Source organism: Octopus bimaculoides, chromosome 19 (assembly GCF_046866305.1).
Source record: "Octopus bimaculoides isolate indiv1 chromosome 19, ASM4686630v1, whole genome shotgun sequence".
NCBI classification, from domain to species: domain Eukaryota; kingdom Metazoa; phylum Mollusca; class Cephalopoda; order Octopoda; family Octopodidae; genus Octopus; species Octopus bimaculoides.
In genome coordinates, this window is record NC_142946.1 from 8,476,747 (window position 1) to 8,503,247 (window position 26,501).

At 37.9% G+C, this 26,501-nt stretch overlaps 1 protein-coding gene across 1 annotated transcript in view; it reads left to right on the plus strand.

Moving 5' to 3' along the window:
- The window catches only part of LOC128250146 (diphosphoinositol polyphosphate phosphohydrolase 1-like), a 240,291-nt gene extending 213,995 nt beyond the window's left edge, over positions 1-26,296 (plus strand). The window contains exons 3-4 of the mRNA XM_089366568.1: positions 385-469; positions 26,020-26,296. Of these exons, the coding sequence (XP_089222694.1) occupies positions 385-469; positions 26,020-26,132 (198 nt within the window). The 3' untranslated portion in view covers positions 26,133-26,296. The remainder of the gene's footprint in view (positions 1-384; positions 470-26,019) is intronic.
- Positions 26,297-26,501: the final 205 nt, after the last annotated feature.

Genomic DNA, 26,501 nt, shown 5'->3' on the forward strand with positions numbered 1-26,501 from the left:
CTGGGGTTGATGTAATTAACTTATTGCTAAGTTACAGGGATGCAACAGTGCCAACACTGGTTGTCAAGCAGTGGTGGAGGGACAAACACAGACACAAAGACATGCATACTCATAGATATATACATACATATATATATATACATACAATTGTTTGTTACAGTTTCCATCTCCCAAATTCACTCGTAAGACTTTGGTCGGCCTGAGTCTATAGTAGAAGGCACTTGATCAAGGTGTCACGTAGTGTGACAGAACCTGGAACCATGTGAGTGAGAAGCAAGCTTCTTACCACACAGTCACACATTTGTTGATGTATGTCTTTTGCGGGGTTTTTTTGACGTTTTTACTATTTGTTTATTTATGTTTTTCTCTGTTCATATTTTCCAGAACAACGACAAGAAACATCGAACATCAGTATTTGCTTTCATCGTGACGGAACTGCTAGAAGAATGGGAAGAGAAAAAGAACCTTGGTAAGTTGGCATCAGGTTTGACCTGTTCATTCAGTCTTGTACTGACCAACCATTCTTCTTTTACTTATTCCATTCTATTGTGAACCTGTCACATAATTTGTGGTCAATTCTTGGCACTAAGCATGCTAATGAAACTCATACAAGATGCTTCTTGGGGCAGGATACCCCATACTGGTCATCTTCACCATTTCTTTCAGATTATTGCTACACCTTCCACCCCACAAACACATAGGGAATTTTGAGCTCAGTAAGCCATGTTCTTGGAAAATTTGACCAATGTGAATCCGGCATCAATATTTGACCAGGTTTTGATGCAGTCTGCTGATTAAACTACTCAAAGACCCTTCAATCAAAGCTGTCCCAATTATGACTATTCTCTGGTGTGGGTGTGTTTATCATTGTAACTTAGTAGTCCAGCAAAAGAAACTGATAGAATTCCAGGCTTTAAAAAAAAAAGTACTGGGATCAATTCATTTGATTAAAAATTCTTTTGCTGTACTACTGAGTTAGAAGGATAAACACACCCATACCAGTTGTCAGAGACACACACACACACACACACACACACACACATATATATATTTATTTATTTATATACATGCCAGATTTACCCCTCAATAAATTACATGCCACAATGCCTATGTGTGTGTGTGTGTGTGTGTGTGTGTGTGTGTGTGTGTGTGCGCGCGCGCGCGCGCGAGTGCCTGTATCATGTCCTGTGTGTGTGTGTGTTTTATATACTCATGGGTATAGCCATTGATTTTCATGTTGATCCCTCCTGGGTCTAAGATTCTTGTATTCTTCCGTTTCCTCTTGCAATTATTGTTTTTACACTTGAGAGAATATTCTTGAATCCTGGACAGTTTCGTTTTTAGATGTTATTAGATTAGATTCCATTCCAGCCAAATTCTCTGCCAGTAGACACTGCGATGGCTCGAAATGTTCACAGATCCGTAACATGTCACGCATGACGGGTTTTTGAATTATAGCCCACAGTTGTCTAGACTTGTTGTTGTTGTTGGGTTTACGACAGTTGTTGTTGTTGCTGTGGTTGTTACCGTCACTGCAACAACTTGCTGTTGTGACTCCTGCAGTTACTTGTTGATGATGCAGTTGCTGTTACCGTTGCTGCTGCAATTGCTGTTGATGATACAGTTACTGCTGCAGCCACTGTTTCTGTTACTGTTGCTGCTGCAGCTACTGTTGTTGCTGCAGTTACTGCTGCTGCTGTTACCGTTACTGCTGCAGCTACTGCTGCTGCTGCAGTTACTGTTGCTGCTGCAGTTACTGTTTCTGTTACTGTTGCTGCTGCTGATACTGTTGTTGCTGCATTTACTGTTGCAGCTACTGCTGTTGTTGCTACTGTTACTGTTGCAGCTGCAGTTACTGTTGATGCAGCTACTGTTCTTCATACAGTTATGCAGTTTCTGTTGATGCTGCAGTTATGTTGCTGTTGTTGATGCAGTTACTGTTGCAGCTGCAGTTATTGTTGCTCCTGCAGTTGTAGGTGTAATTGTTGTTGCTGCAGTGGAAGTTGTCACGACTGCTGCAGTCACGGGTGCAGTTATTGCAGCAGTTGTGACTGCTACAGATGCTGTTGTTACCGCTGCAGTTATTGTTGCACATGCCAATGTCACTGCTGCTGCATTTATTGCAGTTATTTGCTGCAGCAACAGTATTCACCCTAACTGGCACTGCAGCAGTAGTAGTAGTAGTAGTAGTAGTAGTAGTAGTAGTAGTAGTAGTAGTAGCAGCTGTTGTTGTTGTTGTTACAAGCATTCTATCAAATCAATGACTTAGACAAGATATTGATTTCTTGAAAGAAAGACTGCAAACATTAAGGTCTGTCCGATTGCCTCTCAAAGACAGGAAGTGTCTGACATTTTTTGGCAGTGACCTCAAGCAAAGATGCAATGAAACTCTTCACAGGGATTTTTGTCTTCAGAGAATGAAGGCTTCAACTGAAATGTTACCTCTTATTTTCTCTATTCTCGGTTCAAATCCTGCTTGGGGTGGCTGTGTTTCCTTTTTGAATTTCTATTTTGTTTCTTCTGAGTTCCATCAAGTACCAGATACATGTTGGGGTTTGTTGAATCACCTACACTCTCAGAGTGGTTGGCGTTAGGAAGGGCATCCAGCTATAGAAACTCTGCTAAATCAGATTGGAGCCTGGTGTAGCCATCCAGTTCACCAGTCCTCAGTCAAATCGTCCAACCCATGCTAGCATGGAAAGCGGACGTTAAATGATGATGATGGTGTGTATATGTGTGTGTGTATATATATGTGTATGTATATACAGTGGTTAGGGCAGTGGACTCGCGGTCTTAGGATCGCGGTTTCGATTCCCAGACCGGGTGTTGTGAGTGTTTATTGAGCGAAAACACCTAAAGCTCCACGAGGCTCCAGCAGGGGGTGGTAGCGAACCCTGCTATACTCTTTCACCACAACTTTCTCTCACTCTTTCTTCCTGTTTCTGTTGTGCCTGTATTTCAAAGGGCCAGCCTGTCATGCTGAATCTTCCCCAAGAACTACGTTAAGGGTACACGTGTCTGTGGAGTACTCAGCCACTTGCATGTTAATTTCAGGAGCAGGCTGTTCTGTTGATCGGATCAGCTGGAGCCCTCGTCGTCGTAACCAACAGAGTGCCATTTTATATATATATACATATATATATATATATATATCGTCATCAGCGTTTAACTTCCACCTTCCATGCTGGCATGGGTTGGACATATATATATGTATGTATAATCTGTGCGTGTTTCACTTTGTCAGACCATGTCATATTTTATAAACAATGGAAATCAATTATTTAATTCAGAGGCAGGGGGTGGGGTGGGACCATATCTTCCTCTTTCCTGTCACACTCTCACTTTCTCTCACCCCCCCTCTCTTTATCTACTTTTCAATTTTTTTTTCCCAAAGTTTTTCCATCGTACAAATATTTATAAACACTCTCCAGTTTTTGCATGTATGTGTGTATGTGCATGCATGCACACATGCATGTGTATGTATAAATATATATATATGTACAAATGTATGTATGTATGTATATTTGTGTGTTAGCTTGTGTGTGCGTATATTCATATATATGTATTTATTCGTATCTAGATATTCATATATATATATGTATTCATATATATATGTATTCATATATATATATATATATATATATTCATATATATATATACATGTTTATATATATATATTTATTTATTTATTCATATATATATACATATTTATATATGTATATATATATATTTATTCATATATATACATACATATTTATATATGTATATATATATATTTATTCATATATGTATATACATATTCATATATATATATATATATATATATATATATATATATATATATATATATATATATTCATTTATACACACACACTCACAGACATATATATAGAGAGAGAGAGAGAGATTTATATATATATATATATATATATATATATATAAAAGCCAAAAGCAAATTCTATTCTATTCTTTTCTCACACATTTAATAATAACCCAAATGACTGCTGGAAGGAAAATGTTTCAACTTTTGACATTTATTGAATCTTTCTGTATTTCATTCTATTCCTCGAAAATGGTCTGGGGTTTCCAGTTTTCATTCTTCGTTGCATAATTTCGTATTTAAAATTTCTTTTTCTTTTTTATTTATGTTATCTTTTGACGTGATGTAATTGGTGGCATCTGTTTCTTTCTTTTTAATGTTTTTGTCCCAAACAGGGCTCGAGGCCAGTGTAATGGAAAAGGACTACAAAAAAGGGGTTTATAAATTCAAAAGATGTTGATCAAGAGAAACCTTAATCCCCCCTCCCCACTTCCCGCTTTTTTCTTTTTTCTTTTATTTTACTTGTTTCAGTCATTTGACTGCGGTCATACTGGAGCACTGCCTTGAAGGGTTTTAATCAAACAAATCACGGCCCGAGGTCATAGTAGAAGACACTTGCTCAAAATGCCACAGAGTGTGACTGAACCTGGAACCATGTGATTGGGAAGCAGGCTTCTTACCACACAGTCATGTCTGTGTATTTTGTTACCATATTCCTGTTAACGTATGCTGTCTTTCTATCAATTCGTTTTTAAAATAATGGAGAACTTAGTGAATTAACCTTCTCATTAATTAAGCTGAGTCTGGAACAAATTAGCAAACGAGCTTTGATAGAAGATTATAATCTGCCTTTATCCTTTATCTTGTACTTGTTTCAGACATTAGACTGTGGCCATGTTGGAGCACTGCTTTGCGGAATCTTAGTTGAATGAATTGACTCTAGTTCTTTTTTTTTTTATCCGTTTCTTTTTTTTTTTTTTTTCACCCCTTGATTCTTATTCTGTTGGTCTCTTTGGCCAAACTGCTAAGTTACAAAGACAGAAACTCATCAACACCAGTTGTCAAGTGGTAGCGGGGGACAAACACAAGACGCAAAGACATATATCACACACACACACACATACACAAGTCTTCTTTCAGTTTCCATCTACCGAATCTACTCACAAGGCTTTGGTCAGCCCAAGGCCATAGTAGAAGACACTTGCCTAAGATGCCCTGCAACAGGATTGAACCCAGAGCCATGTGGTCAGAAAGCAAACTTCTTACCACACAGCCACTCCTGCACCTATATTTAGACCACTTTAAAACAGTAAGTTTATATCATGGAATCTGGGGCTGTTGTCTCAGTTGGGTTGGTTTCAAAAAGAGCAAAGGACTGAATATCATAGAATGTTAGGGAGTTCAAGAGAGTAGCATGGTAGGGAGTTCCAGGGAGCAGCAATTCAAGGAAAAAAGCTATTGGTGGTATGGGTGTTGGAGGAGAGCAGAAATGGTGATGATGATGATCGGTATAGACAATGATGATGGTAGCAGCAGTAGTGGTAGTAGTAGTAGTAGTAGTAGTAGTAGTAGTAGTAGTAGTAGCAGCAGCAGCAGCAGCAGCAGCAGCAGTAGTAGTAGTAGTGGTTGCATGTGAGAGTGGGGTGGATGGTGGTGATGTGAAGGATGATGATGGTTGTGATAACGGTAGTTGGTGCTGCAGACGAGGTGGGGGGATGGTGGTGTAGGCGATTGTGATGATGTGGATGATGATGATGACAACTACAAAGATGATAACAGTATTGCACATGGTGATGGTGGTGGTGATAGCAGAATTGTGTGTGGTGGTGGTGGTGGTGGTATAAATGATTACATTTTGATGGAAGTGGTGAGACAGTGTGTAAATGACCATGGTGATGATGATGATGATTATCATTATTATCATTATTAGCTTGGGAGAGGGATAGCGATAAGGAACTGGCTATTATCAATATGTTTATTAAAATAGCGATCATCGATATCATCATCATCATCAGCAGCAATGTTATTTTCTATATGAAAACAATGATATTTATGAGAGAGGGGGGTGAAGGGGGAGGGAAAAGCAACAGTTGATGATATCAATGTGATTATTAAAAACTCCATCATCATCATCATCATCATCACCATGAACTCAAACCAACAGTATTATTATTATTATTATCATTATTATTATTATTATCTGGCAGAATTGTTAGTCAAAATTCATAGTGGCATTTCGTCCCATCTTATTCATTATTGTTATTATTATTATCATTGTCGTTATTATTATAATTATTATTATTATTATTATTACTATTATCATTATTATTATTATTATTGAAGCAACAAACTATAGTTCAAATTCTGCCAGGGTCAGCTTCGCCTTTCGTCCTTTGGTGGGGGTGGGGGGTGGGGGCAATAAAAAAAGAAGTACCATTTGAGTACTAGGGACAATGTAATCAACTAGCCCCTTCCCTTCCTCCTCCCCCACCCCCCAAAAATTACTTACCTTGTGCAAAAACTCATAAGCATTATTATTCATGAGTCTGTCCCCCACCTCCTAATAGGCGTTACCCCATTCACTTCGGCCTCTGTTTATAAAAGGACCCTTGCTTTCTCCCCACTCCTTTTTTCACCATCTGTTGAGCCCCGCAGTGGTTTCGTAATCCATTGCTCTCACACTTTTTACCAATGATAACGTAAAGCGGCGAGATCTGTGATGTAAATCTTTTTCGGTAAATTCTTGGAGCAGATCTTTTGATGAGTCAGTGTTCGTAGACAGCCAAGGAAACCTGTTTGGCATGTGTGGCGTTGTTATGTAACAGCTTGCCGCTTGCTTCCATCAAGAAGTTAAGAATACAGTCGATTACAGGATGCTGATGGATAGATTGATGATGTAGGTGGCTGGACAGATAGCGGGATGGATGGATGGATGAAGGTAGATCGGTTGATAGGTTATCGTGCGTAGATATGCGGAGGTGTCTAGACAACTGGATGGTGATAGGGTAATAGGGAGAGGTCTGTCTGTATGATGGAGAGGGAGAGAGAAATAACTTGATAGATAGGTAAAGAAGTATGCGTGTAGATGGATAGAAACCTAGATGTGTTGTGCTAAATGTAGATAGATAAATACAGATGTCTATATATAGATACATACATGTGTGTATATGTATGTGCATATAGATACATATGTATGTATGCATACATACATACATGTGTTGTATATATATATACATACATATATGTATGTCTACGTACGTGTTTGTATACATACATGCATATGTATGTATACATACATATGTGTACGCATACATATATGCATATATACATGTATATGTATGTATGTATATATTGCATATATGTGTTTATATACATATATGTATAAATATATATATATTAAAATATATATACTACGGAGATGTACTTGCATAGCAAGTGACCTAATCTGAGATCGTGTGCTGGAACGAAAACAATTGCAGCGTGGAAGGTGTTTATAAGCCATTTAAAACACACAAAAACTGTTAGATTCACTTCAACATTTAAATTCAATTTGCCAAAATATTTTCGTCGCTTTAAGACCATCACCTGTTCACTGACAAAATTCTATGCTGCATATATGCACATATATATATTTATTTATTTATAGACACACATACACACAATGTAGATAGATTGATAGATGACACCTTATACTCCATAATCGTATTGATGCTAGAATATTGAGAAAAAAAAAACTGTTTAAATGTTACATTACTTATGGAATGCCTGTATATATAAAGTGTGTGTGTTTGTGCTTTCTTTCTTTCTTTCTTTCTTAATTCTTGGTCTTGTTTGAAGTGTTTCCATCATCTCGACATCATGACCCAAAGCTGTTGCAGATGGATAATTCCAGATGAAAGCATTAAAAACCTAAATTAAATTGATTGATATTTAATTGAAATAAAAAATTTTTAAAATGAGATCAGATTCCCAAGAACAACAAGGAAACAATCCAACCAAATTTCTCAAAAACACAAAATGTATAATTTATTTTGGTTTGCTTGGGAAATTCTTGGATTTTCGTTAGGGTTTTCTTTTTTTTTTTTTACATGATTTTGTGGTTTTGTATGTTGCTTTATGATTTTCTCTTTTTTTTTTTGTTCTTTCTTCGAATCTGTTGTGTTGTGGTAGTGTTACAATGGAATCGTAAGGGTTGGCTGTTTCTGTGAGTCTCTCTCTCTCTCTAAATTACGCTTACCCAGTCACTCAATCTTAAACTGTTTACATTATGCACATACACATGTAAACGCTCACTCATTCGCACTTACATACACTCAAGCTCACACACACTCACTCACACACACACACAAACATACATACACGCACACTCTTATACACACACACTCACACTCCTATACACACACACAAACACTCTTACTCACATACACATCCTTGCACACACATACACATGCACACTCCTACCCACACATACACATTCATGCACACATACTCCTACACACACACACTCACACACACTCCTAAACATTCACACACTCCTACACACACACACACACGCACGCACGCTCGTACCTACATGTATACACACATTCACACTTACACTCCTACACACACATACACACACTCACACACACATTCTTGCACACAAACACACATACACATTCATGCACACATACTCCTACACACACACACTCACACACACTCCTAAACATTCACACACTCCTACACACACACACACGCACGCACGCTCCTACCTACATGTATACACACATTCACACTTACACTCCTACACACACATACACACACTCACACACACATTCTTGCACACAAACACACATACACATTCACACACACTCCTACACATACACACTCAAATACACACACGCACACCACCTATACATGCACACACATATACATTCACACACACACGCAGATTAAACACACTAGGTGTTATCACACAGGCTGCGTTTGTTCAGGGTAAGATTTGATAAAGAAAGTTTACAATAGCGTGTTCATAATATAGAATAAAATAAATATAATTGTGTTTATAATATATGGTAGAGCTGGCTTATTGTAGTTCGTTAATGATATAATACACAATAAAGTAGGCTTATCAATGGTATCATATAGATATCATACACAAGACTACATCAATAATATGTTAATATATAACAGAGGAGGCTTCTTGATAATATAGTAGACATGAGAGAGTTGCTTTGTTGTATGTAACAGATTATAGAGTTGGTTTGTCTATATTACTTGATAACATGCAACAGTTGACTTCTTAATGATATGATAATTTCTGGTAGTGGAGGCTTGTTAATGATATAATATATGGTAGTTTAGGATTGCTAATGATATGATAATGTATGATAGTATAGGCATGTTGATATATATATGGTAGTATTTCTTGTTAATGATATGATAATATATGATAGTGTTGGTTTGTTAATGATATATATGTACTGTAGACTTGTTAATGATAAACGGTAATATATACAATATGTAGATGTAATTATGTAGAGAAAGGGAGAGAGAGACAGTGATGAAAATAAACAAATGAAACTGCTTGGGTTTGATATATAAAATATACAAACATGTATACATGTAAATAGAGAGAAAGCAAAGATGGAAAATGTTCATACGATGATATCCAAGCGTAAATATATATACAAATATATAGATATATATATGAATATGAAGTAACTCCGAGCCCCCAGAAACAGCTGTCAGACTTGCAACACCATACTTTCTCTCCTTTAATTTCTTGTGCCTTTGTGCTCTGTATAAGTTTGCTCTGTTAATGTATGTGTGTGTGTGTATATATATATATATATATGACCTTGAAGACTGCTAAAATGCAAGAAAGTATACTAGTCCTTATATATTTGATATTCAATATTTCATTTATTCAATAAGACAATCAATACTTCATTTCATTTTACTATATATACTATATATTCTATATCCTACATTAATATTATAAGAATATAAATAAAACATAAAAAACAGTTGGAATTCTTTTGAATAATATATTCCTCTATACACGATCATACAAACCCCTTTTTATATATGTTCGTAGACTACAACATGTTTCTTTCAGTTTTCATCTACCAAATTCATTCTCAAGGTTTAGGCTGGTCCATGGCTCCAGTTGAAGACATTTCTCCCAAGATGTCATACAATGGCACTAAACCAAAACTACATGGTTAGGAAGTGAGCAACGACACGGATGATTTAATAGTAGCAATCAAATGTTTGTGCTACACACAAGTTCATTCCCTCAAATCGGCACTTCCTGCACAAGTGTGCCACACATCACATGTTGAAACAATCACAGAACAACACAAAGAGAAGTAAGATACAGAAATACATTTATTTCTTAAACGCCTGATAATGCTATAAATAGCGTGATCAGGATAAATTATCCATACATAGCAGAAAAATACGCTACTGGCCTAAAATTGCAGAAGAATTCGTTGCTGGGCAGTTTAGTTTAATGGTAAAACACTTGACGCGTAATCACAGAGATGTGAGTTCAACTCTCATGGCTGGCCAGTAGCGTATTTTTCTGCAATAAAATGGATAATTTATCCTGGTCATGCTATTTATAGCATTATCACGCATTTGAGAAATAAATTTATTTCACAAAGAGAAGTGTTTTGCACAAGAACACAAGATGGGCCCAATCTGGAAGCTGAACGCATGGCCATGCTCGTTTCTGTATGTATTTAAATTAATCTGTTTCCATCATAATTTCATTCAAAAGCTTTCCACTTACATCTCAAGCACTAGCTTAATGATGTAGAGTAGTCAGTTATTTTTCCCAAAGCCTACATCCAAATTCTTAATTATTTTCAAAATTAATTGAAACACGGTGGACAGCATATTATTTAATTAAACAATAAGGTCACAGTATGATTGAGTATACCAATTAGCCATTTCCACTGAATTCATAGGAATTCTTGATTATATTCATAATTACTTGAGACAACAGCAATATATTTCGTTGGAAATATTGTCAAGAGAGAAGTCAAGAGATATTTCAACAAATGAATCAACATCATCCCCACTGCCAATCCAACTGTGCCAACCACTTCTCATGCAAGCAAAGTCAGCACTGGAAATGGGGTTTTTTTTTTTTTTTTTGGTATCCTTTTATCCTCTTATACTTTTGCTTGTTTTCAATTTATTGGTCAGTGGCCATGCTAGAGCACCACCTTAAAGGGCTTAGTCAATGAACATTGACCCCTGTGCTTGTTTTTAAGTCCGATGCTTCTTTCTATCACACACACACGTAAGAAATATACATCAATGTGTGTGTGTGTGTGTGTGTGTGTGTGTGTGTGTGTGTGTGTGTCCCCACTGTGGGTTAGGGTTAGGAAGGCATCCAGAACTGTATAAACCAAACCAAAGCTGGCAGCTGAGCCTAGTGTAGTCCCCTGACTCATCAGATCCTCCCAAACTGTTCAACCCATGCCAGCATTGAAGATGGGCGTTAAATGATGATGATGATGATATTTACACACACACACACACACACACACACCACAAACACATGCACACACATGCACGAGTTTCTTTCAGTTTCTGTCTCAAAATCCACTAACAGGACTTTGGTCAGCCCAGGGCTACAGCAGAAGACATTTTCCCCAGGTGCCACACAATGGTGTTGCACTCAATTCCATGTAGTTACAAAGTGAAGCTCTTAGCCACCCAGCCATGCCCACACCTGAAGAGACATGGCCTAGTGGTCAGGGTGCTGCACTCACAAATCACTAGATCAGGGGTTCAAGGTACAAGGCCTGAAATTTTAGGAGAGGAGACTATTCGATTACATTGACCCCGCCAATGTTCAACTGGTACTTATTTTATCGACCCCGAAAGGATGAAAAGCAAAGTCGACCTCGGTAGAATTTGAACTCAGAATGTAGCATCAGGTGAAACACTACTAAGCATTTCTTCTGAGGCATAATAATAATAATAATAATAATAATAATAATAATAATAATAATAATAATCTTTCTGCTATAGGCACAAGGCCTGAAATTGGGGGAGGGGACTAGTTGATCACATCGACCCCAGTGTTTCACTGGTACTTAATTCATCGACCCCGAAAGGATGAAAGGCAAAGTTGACCTCAGTGGAATTTGAACCCAGAACATAGTGGCTGATGAAATTCTGCTAGCTTGCCACCTTCAATAATAATAATAATAATAATAATAGTAGTATATTAGTAGTAGTAGTTGTGTTAGTTTGTCATGGTTGGAGTCGTTAATCAGAGTTACTGCCCCTGTTGTTACTAATATTTGTCGTTACTATTGTTGGTGCTTTTATTTCATTACTGTTGCAACGGTCGCTGCTCCTGGGGTTGTTTTCATCGATGTTGTTGTTGTTACTGTTGCTTTTATTGTTATTATTGTTGCTGCAGGCATTGTCGCTACTGCAGCTGCTGCTGCTACTGTTGTTGTTGTTGTTGTTCTGTACAATTAATGTAAAAAATGTCAGGAAAGCCTGTCTTGTCGAGTCTGTATAATATCGAAGTGACTATATTTCATGTTGCCCATTGTGTACGTGCAAATTAAATCTCACTTCTTTTCACATTCCATCCTGGCTAGACACAGCTCTGTTCCTCTTATTGATCTCACATCACTACCACACAAACACACACACACACACACACACTCCAATACATTTAGTATTACGTTTTTCTCTCAAAAAAAAATTCTGGCAGCCCATCTAATGTCTCTGTTATTGAACACTTTCTGTCTCTTTCACTGTCTATCTATCTATCTATCTATCTCTTTATCTATCCATCTATCTATCTATCTATCTATCTATCTATCTCTTTACATCTATCTATCTATCTCTTTATCTATCTATCTATTTTTCTTTCCTTATGTATCTATTTGTCTCTTTATCTATCTCTCTCTCTAGCTATTTCTCTCTCTTTCACTTTACCTACCTCTCCCTCCTGCTCTGACTATCTCACTTCCTCTGTCTGGCTCTCTCTCTCTCTCTCTCTCTCTCTCCCTCCCTCTCTAGCAATTTATCTATTCTATTGTCTCTCTATATTTTTTTATCTTGTTATTTCTCTATCTCTTCCCTTATTTGTCCATTTCTCTCATTATCTGTCTGTCTCTTTTTCTCTCTGTCTCTCTTTCACACACACACACACACACACACACATCAGCATTTGTTCAATCATTGTAGATAAAGTGATTCGGTTGCTATTTCTAGCAAGTGAAGAGACAGCGTAGAAACTCCTCACTTGATTTGATTGATATGTTCAGGTGAAATGTGAACTGGAAAAGGTCAACAGTTCTCGTTTGTGATGTCTAATTTTTAGTTTATGATACAGCAAAAAGATTAATAATAGTAATAATAACAATAATAATAACAATAATAATAATAATAATAATGCTAATTCTTTGAAACTCTTGGCACATCATTAGGGGTGGGGGTAAGATGATTACATTGACCCCTGTACTTGAGCGGTATTTGATTTTAGCACACTCAAAAGAATGGAAAGCAAAGTTGACCTCGGCAGCGTTTGAACTCAGCGTGAAACCAGAAGAGATATCGCTTAGCATTTTGTCCCGATGTGCAAATGGTTCTGCCAGCTCGTTACCCTTGTAGTAACTAATAAGGATGCCAAATTTTTGGCACAAGGCCAGAAACTCGGGTGTAGGAGGAAGAGGTTAAGTCAATTACATTAACCCCCCCCCTCCCAGTGTTCAGCTGGTACTTAATTTATTGACACCCCCCTCCCCGCAAAAAAGGGATGAAAAGCAGAGTTGACCTGTTAATGGTTCTTATTTCTTTATTGCTCTCAAGGGGCTAAACATAGAGGGGACAAACAAGGACAGACAAAGGGATTAAGTCGATTACATCAACTCCCCAGTACGTAACTGGTACTTAATTTATCGACCCCGAAAGGACGAAAGGCAAAGTCGACCTTGGCGGAATTTGAACTCAGAACATAACGGCAGATGAAATACAGCTAAGCATTTCGCCCAGCATGCTAATGTTTCTGCCAGCTCACCACCTTAACAACCTGTTAATGACCTGCTAATGGTTCTGCCAGCTTGTCACCCTTACCTTCGTACTGCTTTCTACTAAAGGCACAAGGCCTGAAATTTTGGGAGAGGGTCTAGTCGATTACATCGACCCCAGTGTTTCACTGGTACTTAATTTATCAACTCTGAAAAGATGAAAGGCAAAAGTCAACCTTGATAGAATTTGACATGGCACCAGCACAAGTGTTTTTCAAATGGCACCAACACAAGTATCAGTTCTAGTGGCACCAGCGCAAGTGCTCTTAACATGGCACCAGCACGAGTGCTCTTTTGGTGGCACCAGCACTGGTATCAATTCTGCTATGGCAGATGAGTCTTCCTGGGTACAGCAAGGCACCAGGGAAATATTACTTTGCTTGGAAACAAGTAAGGATTGGTGACAAGAAGTGCATCCAACTGTAGAAAATTTGCCTTAATCCAGTTTGACCCAAGCAAGCATGGGAAAAGTGGACATCAAATGATGTTGATGATGATGATGGTAACACTATGTGTTATCTAAGACATGACGGTCTGTTGTTCCTGGCATGAGGAGCGATCACGTACAGGATTCCCCTCCTTCTTTGGCATGGAAGCAAAACTGGTTTTTGTTCTCCAATGCCAAAAAGAAACTTGTGGTAAGAATTAGTAGACATTATTGTCAAGAATTTGGCACAAGTCAATTGTTTCTTCAAGGACCCATTCTTTGTTAATGCACCATTAATAATAATAATAAAATAATGATAACGATACTAAAAATTGGTTTCAATTTTTGTCACAAGGCCAGCTGCTTTAGTAAGAGGGGGTTATTTGATTACACTGACCTCAGTGTTCAATTACTGCTTTATATCATCGACCTCAGAAAAAATGAAAGCAAAGTCAACCCGGCAGGATTTGAACTCAGAACATTGAGCTGGAAGAAATTCCAGCAAAGCATTTTCCCAATGCTCTCTTTCCCTCCCACCCTCTCACTCCTTCATTCCTTCTTTTTTGTATCTATCTTATCTATACATCACTTTCTTCTGTTCCTGTCTTTACCTCCATCCTTCTCTTTCCCTTCCCTCATCAAATCACCATCCATTTTTTTTTTCTCTCTCCTCAGAATTACTTTGATCTTTCCTCTCTGCCCCCCCCCCTCTCACATCCTACTCAGTTCTGCCTCTCACTACCACCCCCCACATACACATCCCTCCCCTTCTCTTCTGCTACTTCCCCATTATCCTTAATTCATAGGATTGCAGATCCTGTTTGCTACAAATATCCCTCAACCTAGCGCCCCTCCCCTCGTCTCCTTTTTATCTTTAACAATCTTTCTGTTTCTTTACATATTTCTACCACCACCTGTGTCTCTTGCTTATCTATCTATCTATCTATCTATCTATCTATCTATCTATCTATTTATCCATCTATCTATCAGTCAATCTATTTCGTATTTTTTGTAAATACCCCAAACGTTTTGCGATGTTTTTTTTCATCGTTGTCCCCACTTTTGTTTTTTTTCTGCTTTGTTTTCGACCCCCTCGAAAAGAAAAACTCTACATTTGTATTTTGTCCCCTCTGTGTTGAGCCCTGTGTGGCTAATAAAGAAACCTATCTATCAGTCAATCAATCTATCTATCTATCTATCTATTTATCTATCTTTCTATCTATCTATCTATTTATCTATCTATCTATCTATCTATCTATCTATCTATCTTGCTGTCTATCTGTCTATCTATTGGTCTATCTGTTTATCTATCAATAGATCTATATATCTATCTATCAATCAATAGGTCTATCTGTCAATAGGCCTATCTATCTATCCATCAGTCTATCTTTGTATCAATCTCCCTATCTGTATACCTGTCTATCAAATAGTCTTTCTATCTATTTATCTAGCTAACTAACCATATGCCTGCTTGTCTATCCACATACATACATATATATATATATATATATATATACATACATATATATATATATATATATATATATATATATATAACACGCTCTCTCTCTCTCTGTCTTTCTCTTACTTGTTGACCATTTCAATGCCATCGTCTCCTTACCACACTGTTAGTAATTAGATTGCTTTGTCCAGTTTCTCCGACTGCTGACTGGCTTCTGTTTGTGGTACACAAATCACCACCAGACAAGTTGTCTATTACGATCTATCAATCACCCCACATACATATATAACTGTACACAGACAGACACCGACAGACACACATTCACACGCGCACACATATACACAGCAGCCCCTTACACACACAGACATACTTATATGCGTACACACACACACACACACACATATTTTCATACAGATGTACAGATATGTTCATATATGTGTACACAGACATACTCCACACACAAACACACACACACACACACACACACACAGTAACAATCTATATTTTTTTGACATGTTATTTATAGATATATTTTATTTTACATCTGCATATGTGTATTATCATCATCATCATCATCATCATTATTATTATTATTTTTTTTTTTTTTTGAATTATGTATATTAACATGCTGCATTGTAATCCTGGTTCATGTTTCAATTTTGATTAGTCTATTCTCTGATCTTCTTTCATGTGTCATATTGGTTTGTGTGTATATATATATATATATATATATATATATATATATACATACATAGCATTAATCTTACTAGTAGAGCATGTGATTAGCATCATCATCATCGTCATTTTAGTTTCCTACATTTCCATGCCAGCATGGGTTGAATGAGACTACATTTGAGCACAGAGTTTTCTGAAGCTCATCCTGGTGCCAAGCCCAACCTTCCTCTGCTTAATACAAAATGGGACAAGAACGCAAAACATCCAGACAGGTGATACAAGAAAGGGACAGGTCATTCGGAGTTTTCTTTCCTCAGTCTCGAAATCCAGATTATCTTTACAATTTCAGCTGGTTATATATATATATATATATATAGGGAGAATTCACAAAGAAACAGAAGATGAAGACAGGTGGTGTAAACAACAAATGGATGTATTAGTATAACGCTCAGGAATAGAGAAAGTCTTTAACGTTTCGAGCCTACGCTCTTCAACTGAAAGGAACAAAGAGAGAAAAAAAAGAATGTGTAGTAGCTAGCAATATATATATATATATATATATATACACACACACACATATATATATATATATATATATATATATATATATATATACCATCTTCATTATCATCATCATCATCGTTTAACGACTGCCTTCCATGCTAGCATAGGTGGGACAGTTTCACAAGAGCTAGCCAGGCAGATGCCTGCACCAGACTTCTGTGACGTGATCGATACCAGGAGCATCTGACTGGGCCCTGTGCTGGTAGCACATAAAAAGCACCATCCGAACGTGGTCGGTGCCAGTAGCTCCTGACTAGCTCTCGTGCCAGTGGAACATAATTAGCACCATCCGAACATGATTGATGTCAGTGTTGCCTGACTGGCCCTCATTCCAGTGGCACATAAAAAGCACCCACTACTCTCTTGGAGTGGTTGGCGTTAGGAAGGGCATCCAGCTATAGAAACATTGCCAGATCAGATTGGAGCCTGGTGCAGCTCACCAGACCTCGGTCAAACCGTCCAACCCATGCCAGCATGGAAAATGGACATTAAATGATGATGTATATATGTGAAAATTGGGCTTCTTCAGTTCCCTGTACCAGTTTCATTCACATGGTATTGGTTGGCACATGATAATTGTAAATGAGTGTCACCGTCGTATAAGCGGTGTCATTCGTTTCCAGTGTTCTGCGAGAACACGTCTGGCAATGGTTGGGAGTTGGGAGTGGGGGGGGGGGGCGAGAAATTGGAGAACAAGTGAGGGTTGGCAACAAGAAGGACATCAAACATATGAAAATCTCTCTCAGCAAACTGATGATGACGATGATGATGATGATGATGATGATGTTGGTAACGACGATGATAGCAACAATAATGATAGTGATGATAATGATGATGATGATGGTGACGATGATGATGATAATTTTGGCAATGACGATGATAGCGACAGTAGCGATAGTGATGACAGTGACAAAGACAACGATGACGATGATGGTGATGATGACCGCATTATCTCTTCATTGTTCCAGCCAGAGCAAGCTGTACTTTAAAGAGATGTGTGGCCATAGTGGCTCTGTTTTCTTTGAGTAATTACCACATGTAGAATTAATTCTGTTGACTCTTCTTTTCCAAATAATATGTATTTGAAGCACTTTCACAAACAATTGATGTTTACTAGTTGCTGCTGGTAGTAGTAGTAGTGGTAGTAGTGGTAGTAGTAGTAGTAGTGGTGGTGGTGGTGGTGGTGGTGGTGGTGGTGGTGGTAGTAGTAGTGGTGGTGGTAGTAGTAGTGGTGGTGGTAGTAGTAGTGGTGGTGGTAGTAGTATATATATATATATATATATATATATATATATATATATATATATATAGAGAGAGAGAGAGAGAGAGAGAGAGAGAGAGAGAGAGAGAGAGAGAGAGAGAGAGGAGTATAACTTACTGGTTCAGCAATAGAGACCGATAGAGTAAGTACTAGGCTTACAAAGAATGAGTCGTGGGGTCAATTTTCTTGACTAAAGGCAGTGCTCCAGCATGGCCGCAGTTAGATCACTGAAACAAATAAAAATATATATATATATAGGGTAAAGGGTAAATAGCCCCTTTCGGTCATGAACAACCATGGGGTTGCACCTAGAAAGTTCCCCTCTGAGGCACAAGTCCAGGCAAGGTTTTTGCATGGAAGACCAGCAGTTGCCCTCCAAACCACAGATGTAATCCAAGGCAAAGGCAAAGGGGCCGATACAGCTTGGTACCTGTGTCATTGCAACCCATTTCTACAGATGAGCAAACAGGAGCAATGTGAAATAAAGTGTCTTGCTCAAGAATACAACATACAGCCCGGTCTGGGATTCGAACCCACTACTACATGATTGTGAGCCATGCACCTTCACTATCTATCTATCTATATATATATATATATATAGATAGGTTGAAAGACAGATAGATGGATGGATGAATGGATGGGCTGACACAGACAGACAGATTGATAGATAGACTGAAAGACAGACAGACACATAGATAGATAGATGAGATAGATAGATAGATAGATATACATAGAGATAGACAGATAGATAGATAGACTGAGACAGACAGGCAGATTGATAGATAGATGGAAAGACAGACAGACACATAGATAAATAGAAAGACAGACAGACACATAGATGGACAGCTAGTTATGCATATGTAGATGTGAATATAATTCTGCTGAACTATAGCAGAGGAGAAGCATTGAAAAGGGGGTAATAGTTTTAAAATGTAAAGTTTGAGGAGCAGCAAACTGTATTATCAAATGTACCCTTTTCTTTAACCTTTTGATATGCCCTTTCTTTTAACCCTTTTGATGCCAACCCCAGTTCTGTGAATCAAACCTCTGGCTTTAAAGCAATCCGAATTAATATCTTCCACCAAAATAATATGCTAATTTATGTTGCAAACGCCAGTTTAATAGCAACAGTTATTTTCGTAAATTTGTCATAGCTTTTTAAATTAATCAAAACGAAGTTGGTATATTCCGACAGAAATATAGTTTTAAAAAAAAATGATTAGAAAGAGGATTAAATTAGTCTGGGTGTGATTTGAGGCAATTTGACTGCTATTTCTAGCAGACTGAGTGACTCTTAGGCTCATTGCTGTTGTTTTTATGCCTGGTGTTGTCGGTGCAAGCTGCATCAACAGAATTGCTTACAATAACACATCACAAGGCTTTCTTCATACATGAATGGTACAGACACACATGTAAATCGTGTGTATGTCTGATATTCATTTGCACCATGGTATATACGAGGCATGTAGAGTGAAGTATGTATGCATATGTGCACACATGCATGCATGCACACATGCATAGAGAAGCCTGCAATATTTAGGTGCATGCCTGGTTAGGTATGTATCTAAATGTGCGTGTGTATAAATGTATATAAATATGTATATAAATGCGTACATATGTGTGTGTGTATATACTTGTATGTATGTGTGTGTGTGTGTGTGTGTACATATGTATGTGTGTGTATATTTGCATGTATGTATATATATATGTATTTATATAAATGTGTCTATATTTGTGTATTTGTTTGTTGGTGTGTAGTGATGTGTATTTATGTATATATGTATGTACATGTGTATATGTGTGTGTGTGTGTATATATAATGTATATATAGGTGCAGGAGTGGTTGTGTGGTAAGTAGCTCGCTTACCAATCACATGGTCCCGGCCTCAGTCCCACTGCATGGCACCTTAGACAAGTATCTTCTGCTATAACGTCAGGCCAGCCAAAGCTTTGTGAGTGGACTTGGTAGATGGAAACTGAAAGAAGCCTGTCATATACATATATATATACATATATATATATATATATATATATATATATATATATATATATATATATATATATGTGTGTGTGTGTGTGTGTTTGCGCAAACCATCGCTTGACAACCAATGTCGGTGTGTTTACATCTCCATAACTTAGCAGTTCGACAAAAGAGTCCGATAGAATAAGTACTAGGCTGACAAAGGATAAGTCTTGGGGTCGATTTGTTCGATTAAAGGCAGTGCTCCAGCATGGCCACAGTCAAATGACTGAACCAACAAAAAAATATATATGCATGTATGTGTGTGTGTATATATATGTATGTGTGTGTATGTATGCATATATAAGTATCTATGTATTCGTGTACATACATTACATTACTGCTTATGCATACATTAAAGTTCTGCACTGACGCACACACCTATTGTGTATGTGTGTGTGTGTCAGTGAGTTTACATGCATATGCATGCTTGCATATTACGTGCACAGATCACAGCTTTGCATGCACCGTGCCTACACCACACACACATGCACATAGGCACATAACACATATACATACATGCTTGTATCGCACACAAAAACGCTTAACCCCGACATACACACAAACCCCATGTGCACACTTAAACTCACTCGTGTGCTGCATGCGCACGCACAAGCAAGTGACACATCGCACGTATACAGACTACATGCAACGTACATATTTCTCATTTACACACACACAGTTGCTCTCTCTCTCCCTCATACCACAAACATGCACATATATTATTGAAATATCACTCACACACACACATGCACATACATGCACATACAAAACAGATAAAGCACACACATGCACACACACACACAACATACACACACATAGAAAACAGACAAAACACATGCACACGCACACACACACAACATGCATGCACACACATATAAAACACAAAACACACACACATGCAGAAATGCAACATGCACACACAACACACACAAACAGAAATGCAATATGCACACACACACCAGAAACCATGTGCACTTACACCATACTTCTACACTCTTGCACTCACATGCATGCATGCATTGACATGCACCCACCCACTCACATGCATGCATGCATTGACATGCACCCACTCACACATGGGCAGTTGCACACACACACACACCATCCAGCTATGCACGTGACACATACGTATACACAAAGCAAAGATATATGCATATACACATGCTGGTATATGTACACCACATTTTCTTGCAGAGCACATATGTACATGCAAAAATGTGCATGCACAAAACACACACATGTGCATAGACATGTTGCACACAGCAATATCGGTGCTCACACACATGCGCTTGTGAGGTGCATGTGCAGGCAGATCTCACAATTATAGTTACAGAGCACACATGCATATACACAAAAGCACTTAGGCACACACACACACACACCTATGCATGTACACAGACACACGCTCGCTCACATAAATATAGATATACGCATTCACACATGCGCATACATGCAAACACGCACATACACATGCGTGTGCGCTATGTCGCCAGTGAGGACATGTGTCAGATGCACTCAGTGCAGTGCTTTTGTCTAATTTGTTTACAGATGTTTCTTAGGATAATCTTGTCTCCAAACGACAAGTGTCCCTGTTCTGTTTGATTTAGTGGACGTAGATAGATAGGTAGGTAGGTAGGTAGGTAGATAGAGAGAGAGAGAGAGAGAGAAATAGATAAGGATAGATAGATAGATAGACACAAATGGATAGACAGACAGACAGACATAGATAGACAGACAGACAGATAGATAGATAAATAGATAGATACATACACACACACACACACAGATAGATAGACAGACAAATAATGTGCTAGTGGGAGAAAGGTATAGATATATAGAATGGAGAGGAGAAAGTGACAGTATCAGGGAAAATTAGATAAGAGGGGGTTAGTTTGAGATGAGAGAGAGAGAGAGAGAATAGTTTGAAATAAGAGAGAGAGAGTTTGAGAGAGAGAGAGAAAGATAAATGTAAGGTAATAGTGTGAAATGATTGAGGGTTAGAGAGAAGGGAAAAAGAATGGGAAGAAAATAAGAGAAAGTGAGATGAGAGGGAGAGGGAGAGACATACAGACAGAGAAACAAAGAAAGTTGGATAAGGGAGGGATAGTCTGAGATGAGAGAGAGAGAGAGATAAAAGGGTGAGAGGTAGTTAGAAAGAAAGTAAGAGTAAGGGAAAGGAGAGAGAGAGTGAGAAGGAGAGAGACAGAGAGAGAGAGGGGAAGAGAGACACAGAGATAGGTACATAGTGAGGGAAAGGAGAGAGAGAGGTAACAAGGCAGACAAAGAGAGGAAGAGAGACATAGAAAGGGGTACAGGGTGAAGGAAAGGAGAGAGAGGTAACAAGGCAGACAAAGAGAGGTGGAGAGAGAGAGAGAGGGGTAGCAAGACAGAGAGAGAGAGAGGAAGAGAGACACGGAGAGAGGTACAGAGACAGAGAGAGATACAGAGAGAGGTATTGAGGCAGACAGAGAGAGAGAGAGTGAAACAGAGAAATGTAGAGAGACAGAGAGAGAAGTAGAGAAATGGAGGGGGAGAGAGAGAGGTAGAAAGACAGAGAGAGAGGTAGAAAGACAGAGAGAGAGGTGAAGAGATAGAGAGAGAGAGATGTAAAGTGTGTGAGAAGTATAGAGAGAGAGAGAAAGACAGACAGACAGAATGAGGAAGTGATTGAGAGAGAAAAGAAATGCATGTGATATTGATTGGAAAGATCACCCTACATCTCCACACAGTGTTCTGTAAGAAGAAGTAGTAGTAGCAGCAGCAGAAGCAGTAGTAGTAGTAGTAGTAGTAGTAGTAGTTATTGTTGTAAGTTGTTGCAAGAGGTTTCCATTGTAGAAAGACAGCTGCCAAGTGGCCACAGCTATGCTGTGGCAGCACTGAATGCCTTGCATTGTCGAGTCACATTCCCCCCCACCACCATCGCCACCGCCCCCGCCTCCCCCACCACCACCACCATGCACATGCACACACACACACCACTCTCGTGCCGTCTGCCCATACGGTCAGACTTTGAATCATGCCAGTATTTAATTTTGGCTTGTGTCCGCTCAGCATTGTTAGTAAGATGCACATCAACATCATCATCGTTCTCGTCATCGTCGTCGTCATCGTTTTAATGTCCAATGTTCCGTGCTTGCATGGGCTTGGCTGAAATTTATCGAGGCAGATTTTTCTATAGCTGGATGCTCTTCCTGTCGCCAAACCTTACCTGTTTTCACGCATGGTAAAATAATGCGTCACATGGCCAGACATGTTCTTTCAGGATTGCAGAAATGAATGACACTGCTTGTATGACAGTGACAATCATTTACGGCTGTCATGGTATGTCAAAACAAGGCGAACCTTAAGTCCGACAGGGGCAGCCTTAACCTTCTCCTAACCAAAAGAGTTTCTCATGCTATTATTTGTAGCATTTATAAGGCAGCAAGCTCGCTGAATCTTTAGCATGTCGGGTGAAATGCTTAACAATATTTTATCTGTCTTCACGACTAAATCTTGTAATTTTTTATTCTCTGTTTATTTCCTTGTGTTCCTTTCTGTTGAAGAGCGTAGGCTCAAAACATAAAAGACTCTCTCATTTTCCTAAGCATCAAACTAATACACCTGCTTGTTGTTCATACTCCTGTCTTCGTCTTTTGCTTTTCTGTAAATTTCAACTATATATATATATATATATATATATATATATATATATATATATATATATATAGGTAGGTAGGTAGGTGTGGTTAAGGGGGTTACTTCTCAATCAGGAAGTCTCAGGTTCAGTCCCACTGTGCAGTACTTTGGGCAAGTATCTTCTATTATAGATGCCAGACTAACCAAAGGCTTGTCGAGGGTTAGCAACAGGAAAGGCATTTTAACCATAGAAAATCTACTTTGTCAAATTCTGTCTGACCACTCATTCTGACCCATGCGAGGATGGAAAAATGGACATTGAATGATGGCATAGAAAATTCCTTGTAAATATCTCTGTGTTTTTTTTTCTCCTTCTCCCTCCTCCTCTTTCTCTCTTCTCCCTCCTCCTCTTTCTCTCTTCTCCCCCTCATCCTCTCTCTCCTCACTCTCCTCACCCCATCTCCCTGTCGTACATCCTCACAGCTCTCTTAAAAACCTGCTTTGTTAGTTAATTATAACATTGTCATTACACTTCCATTCCCCAGTTAAGAAAGCTGTTTTAGAGTCGTATTTGAAAACCCAATTAATTACAAAACATTAATTAGCCGATTCCCTCATTTTTCAAAAGAAAATACTAGCTGCTACTACATTCTCTATTATCCTATTTTCTAATGGAGTAAAAACCCACCTCACCGCTTGGAATCAGGAAAGACCAGTGATTTGGTTCACTTCAAATGAAGAGCTATTTCTGTTACGGTCGTGCTTCATCGTGTATTGAAAGGACGGGGTTTGTTTTTTTTTTGTTTGTGTTGATATTTCTCACGTATTTTTGTCCTTGTTATTTGTTTGGTTGTTGTAGTCGCTTTCTTTTTTTTTTTTAGTTTTTTTTTTTTTTCAGTTTATATTTATCTATTTACTGTTCTATAACATTTGAACTCTCCTCTTGAATTATGGCAGCTTCGTTTGTTCATTTATTTCTGTTTCATTACCCATAATCCATCTTAAATACTCTGAAGTGTTGTTGGCTGTTTGCTAGGTCTGTGCAACAATGTTTGAATGTATCTAAACTACTCCTCCCCTCAAAAACTATTGGCCCTGTGCCAAAATTTGACACCATTATTATTATTATTATTATTTTATTACTATCAATCTTGCATGGTATTTCCTATTTGCCTTAAGAAGTCTTGACATTTCAATAGGATTGAACCCAACGCTTCGATCACCACTGGTATCCCTTTTACATTACCCCCTCGCATTCTATACAGCTTTGCCATTTCCACTTTCAATTCGGAGTACTTGGTGATTTTTTTCAACCTCTTTACTCGCAACATGCATAAGAGCTAAGGAGAAGAGAAAGGAAGACTATCTTGAAATGAGAATGCATGGACAGTTTGAAAGGGATATGCAAGACATTAAGGATAATACAGCATCGTGGGTATGGCATGAGCGAGGTGATTTGAAACATACCACCGAAAGCTTGATCATTGCTGCACAAGACCAGGCTTTTGCTACCAATTCAGTGAAGTATAACAACTATAAAACTTCTGACATGCAGAAATGCAGACTCTGTGGAAAATGTGACCCACTTGGTAAGTGGATGTGAGCGCCTTGCACAAAAAGAATACAAGTGCCTCCACGATAAAGCGAGTGTGTATCTTCATTGGCTCTTATGCCGTAAATACCAATATGAAGTAACAGAGATCATTGATGTAGCCATAACTCCAAGCAATGCTGATTTTTGTAGGTGTTCTACCTTCACACTTGCACCAATCTTTTTCAGCCATGCTGGTAGTTGAGTGCTGGTACTTCCAAGTGCACCAATAACTATTGGTATCATGTCTACTCTCCTCATTGACCACAACCTTCATATTTCCCCACTTCAGATCATCAAAGTTGTTTATTTTTTCTCCTTCTTTCGCATTGATCCTGTTGTCACTGGATCAATGCTATGTCAGTTACCAGGCATGTTCTTTCTTTGCTATTATTACCATTATTAATTATTATTATTATTATTATTATTCATTGTTTAACGTCCGCTTTCCATGCTAGCATGTGTTGGACGATGTGATTATCGTTATCATTATTATTATTATTATTATCGTTTTCCCTTCTTGCAGGTCGTAAACGAGAATGGTTCAGTTTATCTGAAGCCAAAGAGAAACTACAACACCAGCCGCTGCAAGTGACATACTTAGAGCTTCTGGAGAAAAAAGAAGACAAAGTGTCATGAAGGGTCTTGAGCGCCATGATAGAGGCAAGGTGACAGCAGTTTCAATGAAAAGAAGAAAAAAACAAAAAACAAAAAACAAAAACAAAAAAAAAACAAACAAACTGAACAACCAGGGTCTGAATGGGGCTAATTCCCACGTTTTTGCTGACCAGTATAAGGAAAAACTATATTGAAATATATATATATATATATATATATATATATATATATATATATATATATAAAATATATATACATATATATATATATATACAAAATATAATATATATAACATATATATATAAAATATGATATATATATAAAATATAATATATATACATAATATAATATATATATATAATATATATATATATATATATATATATATAC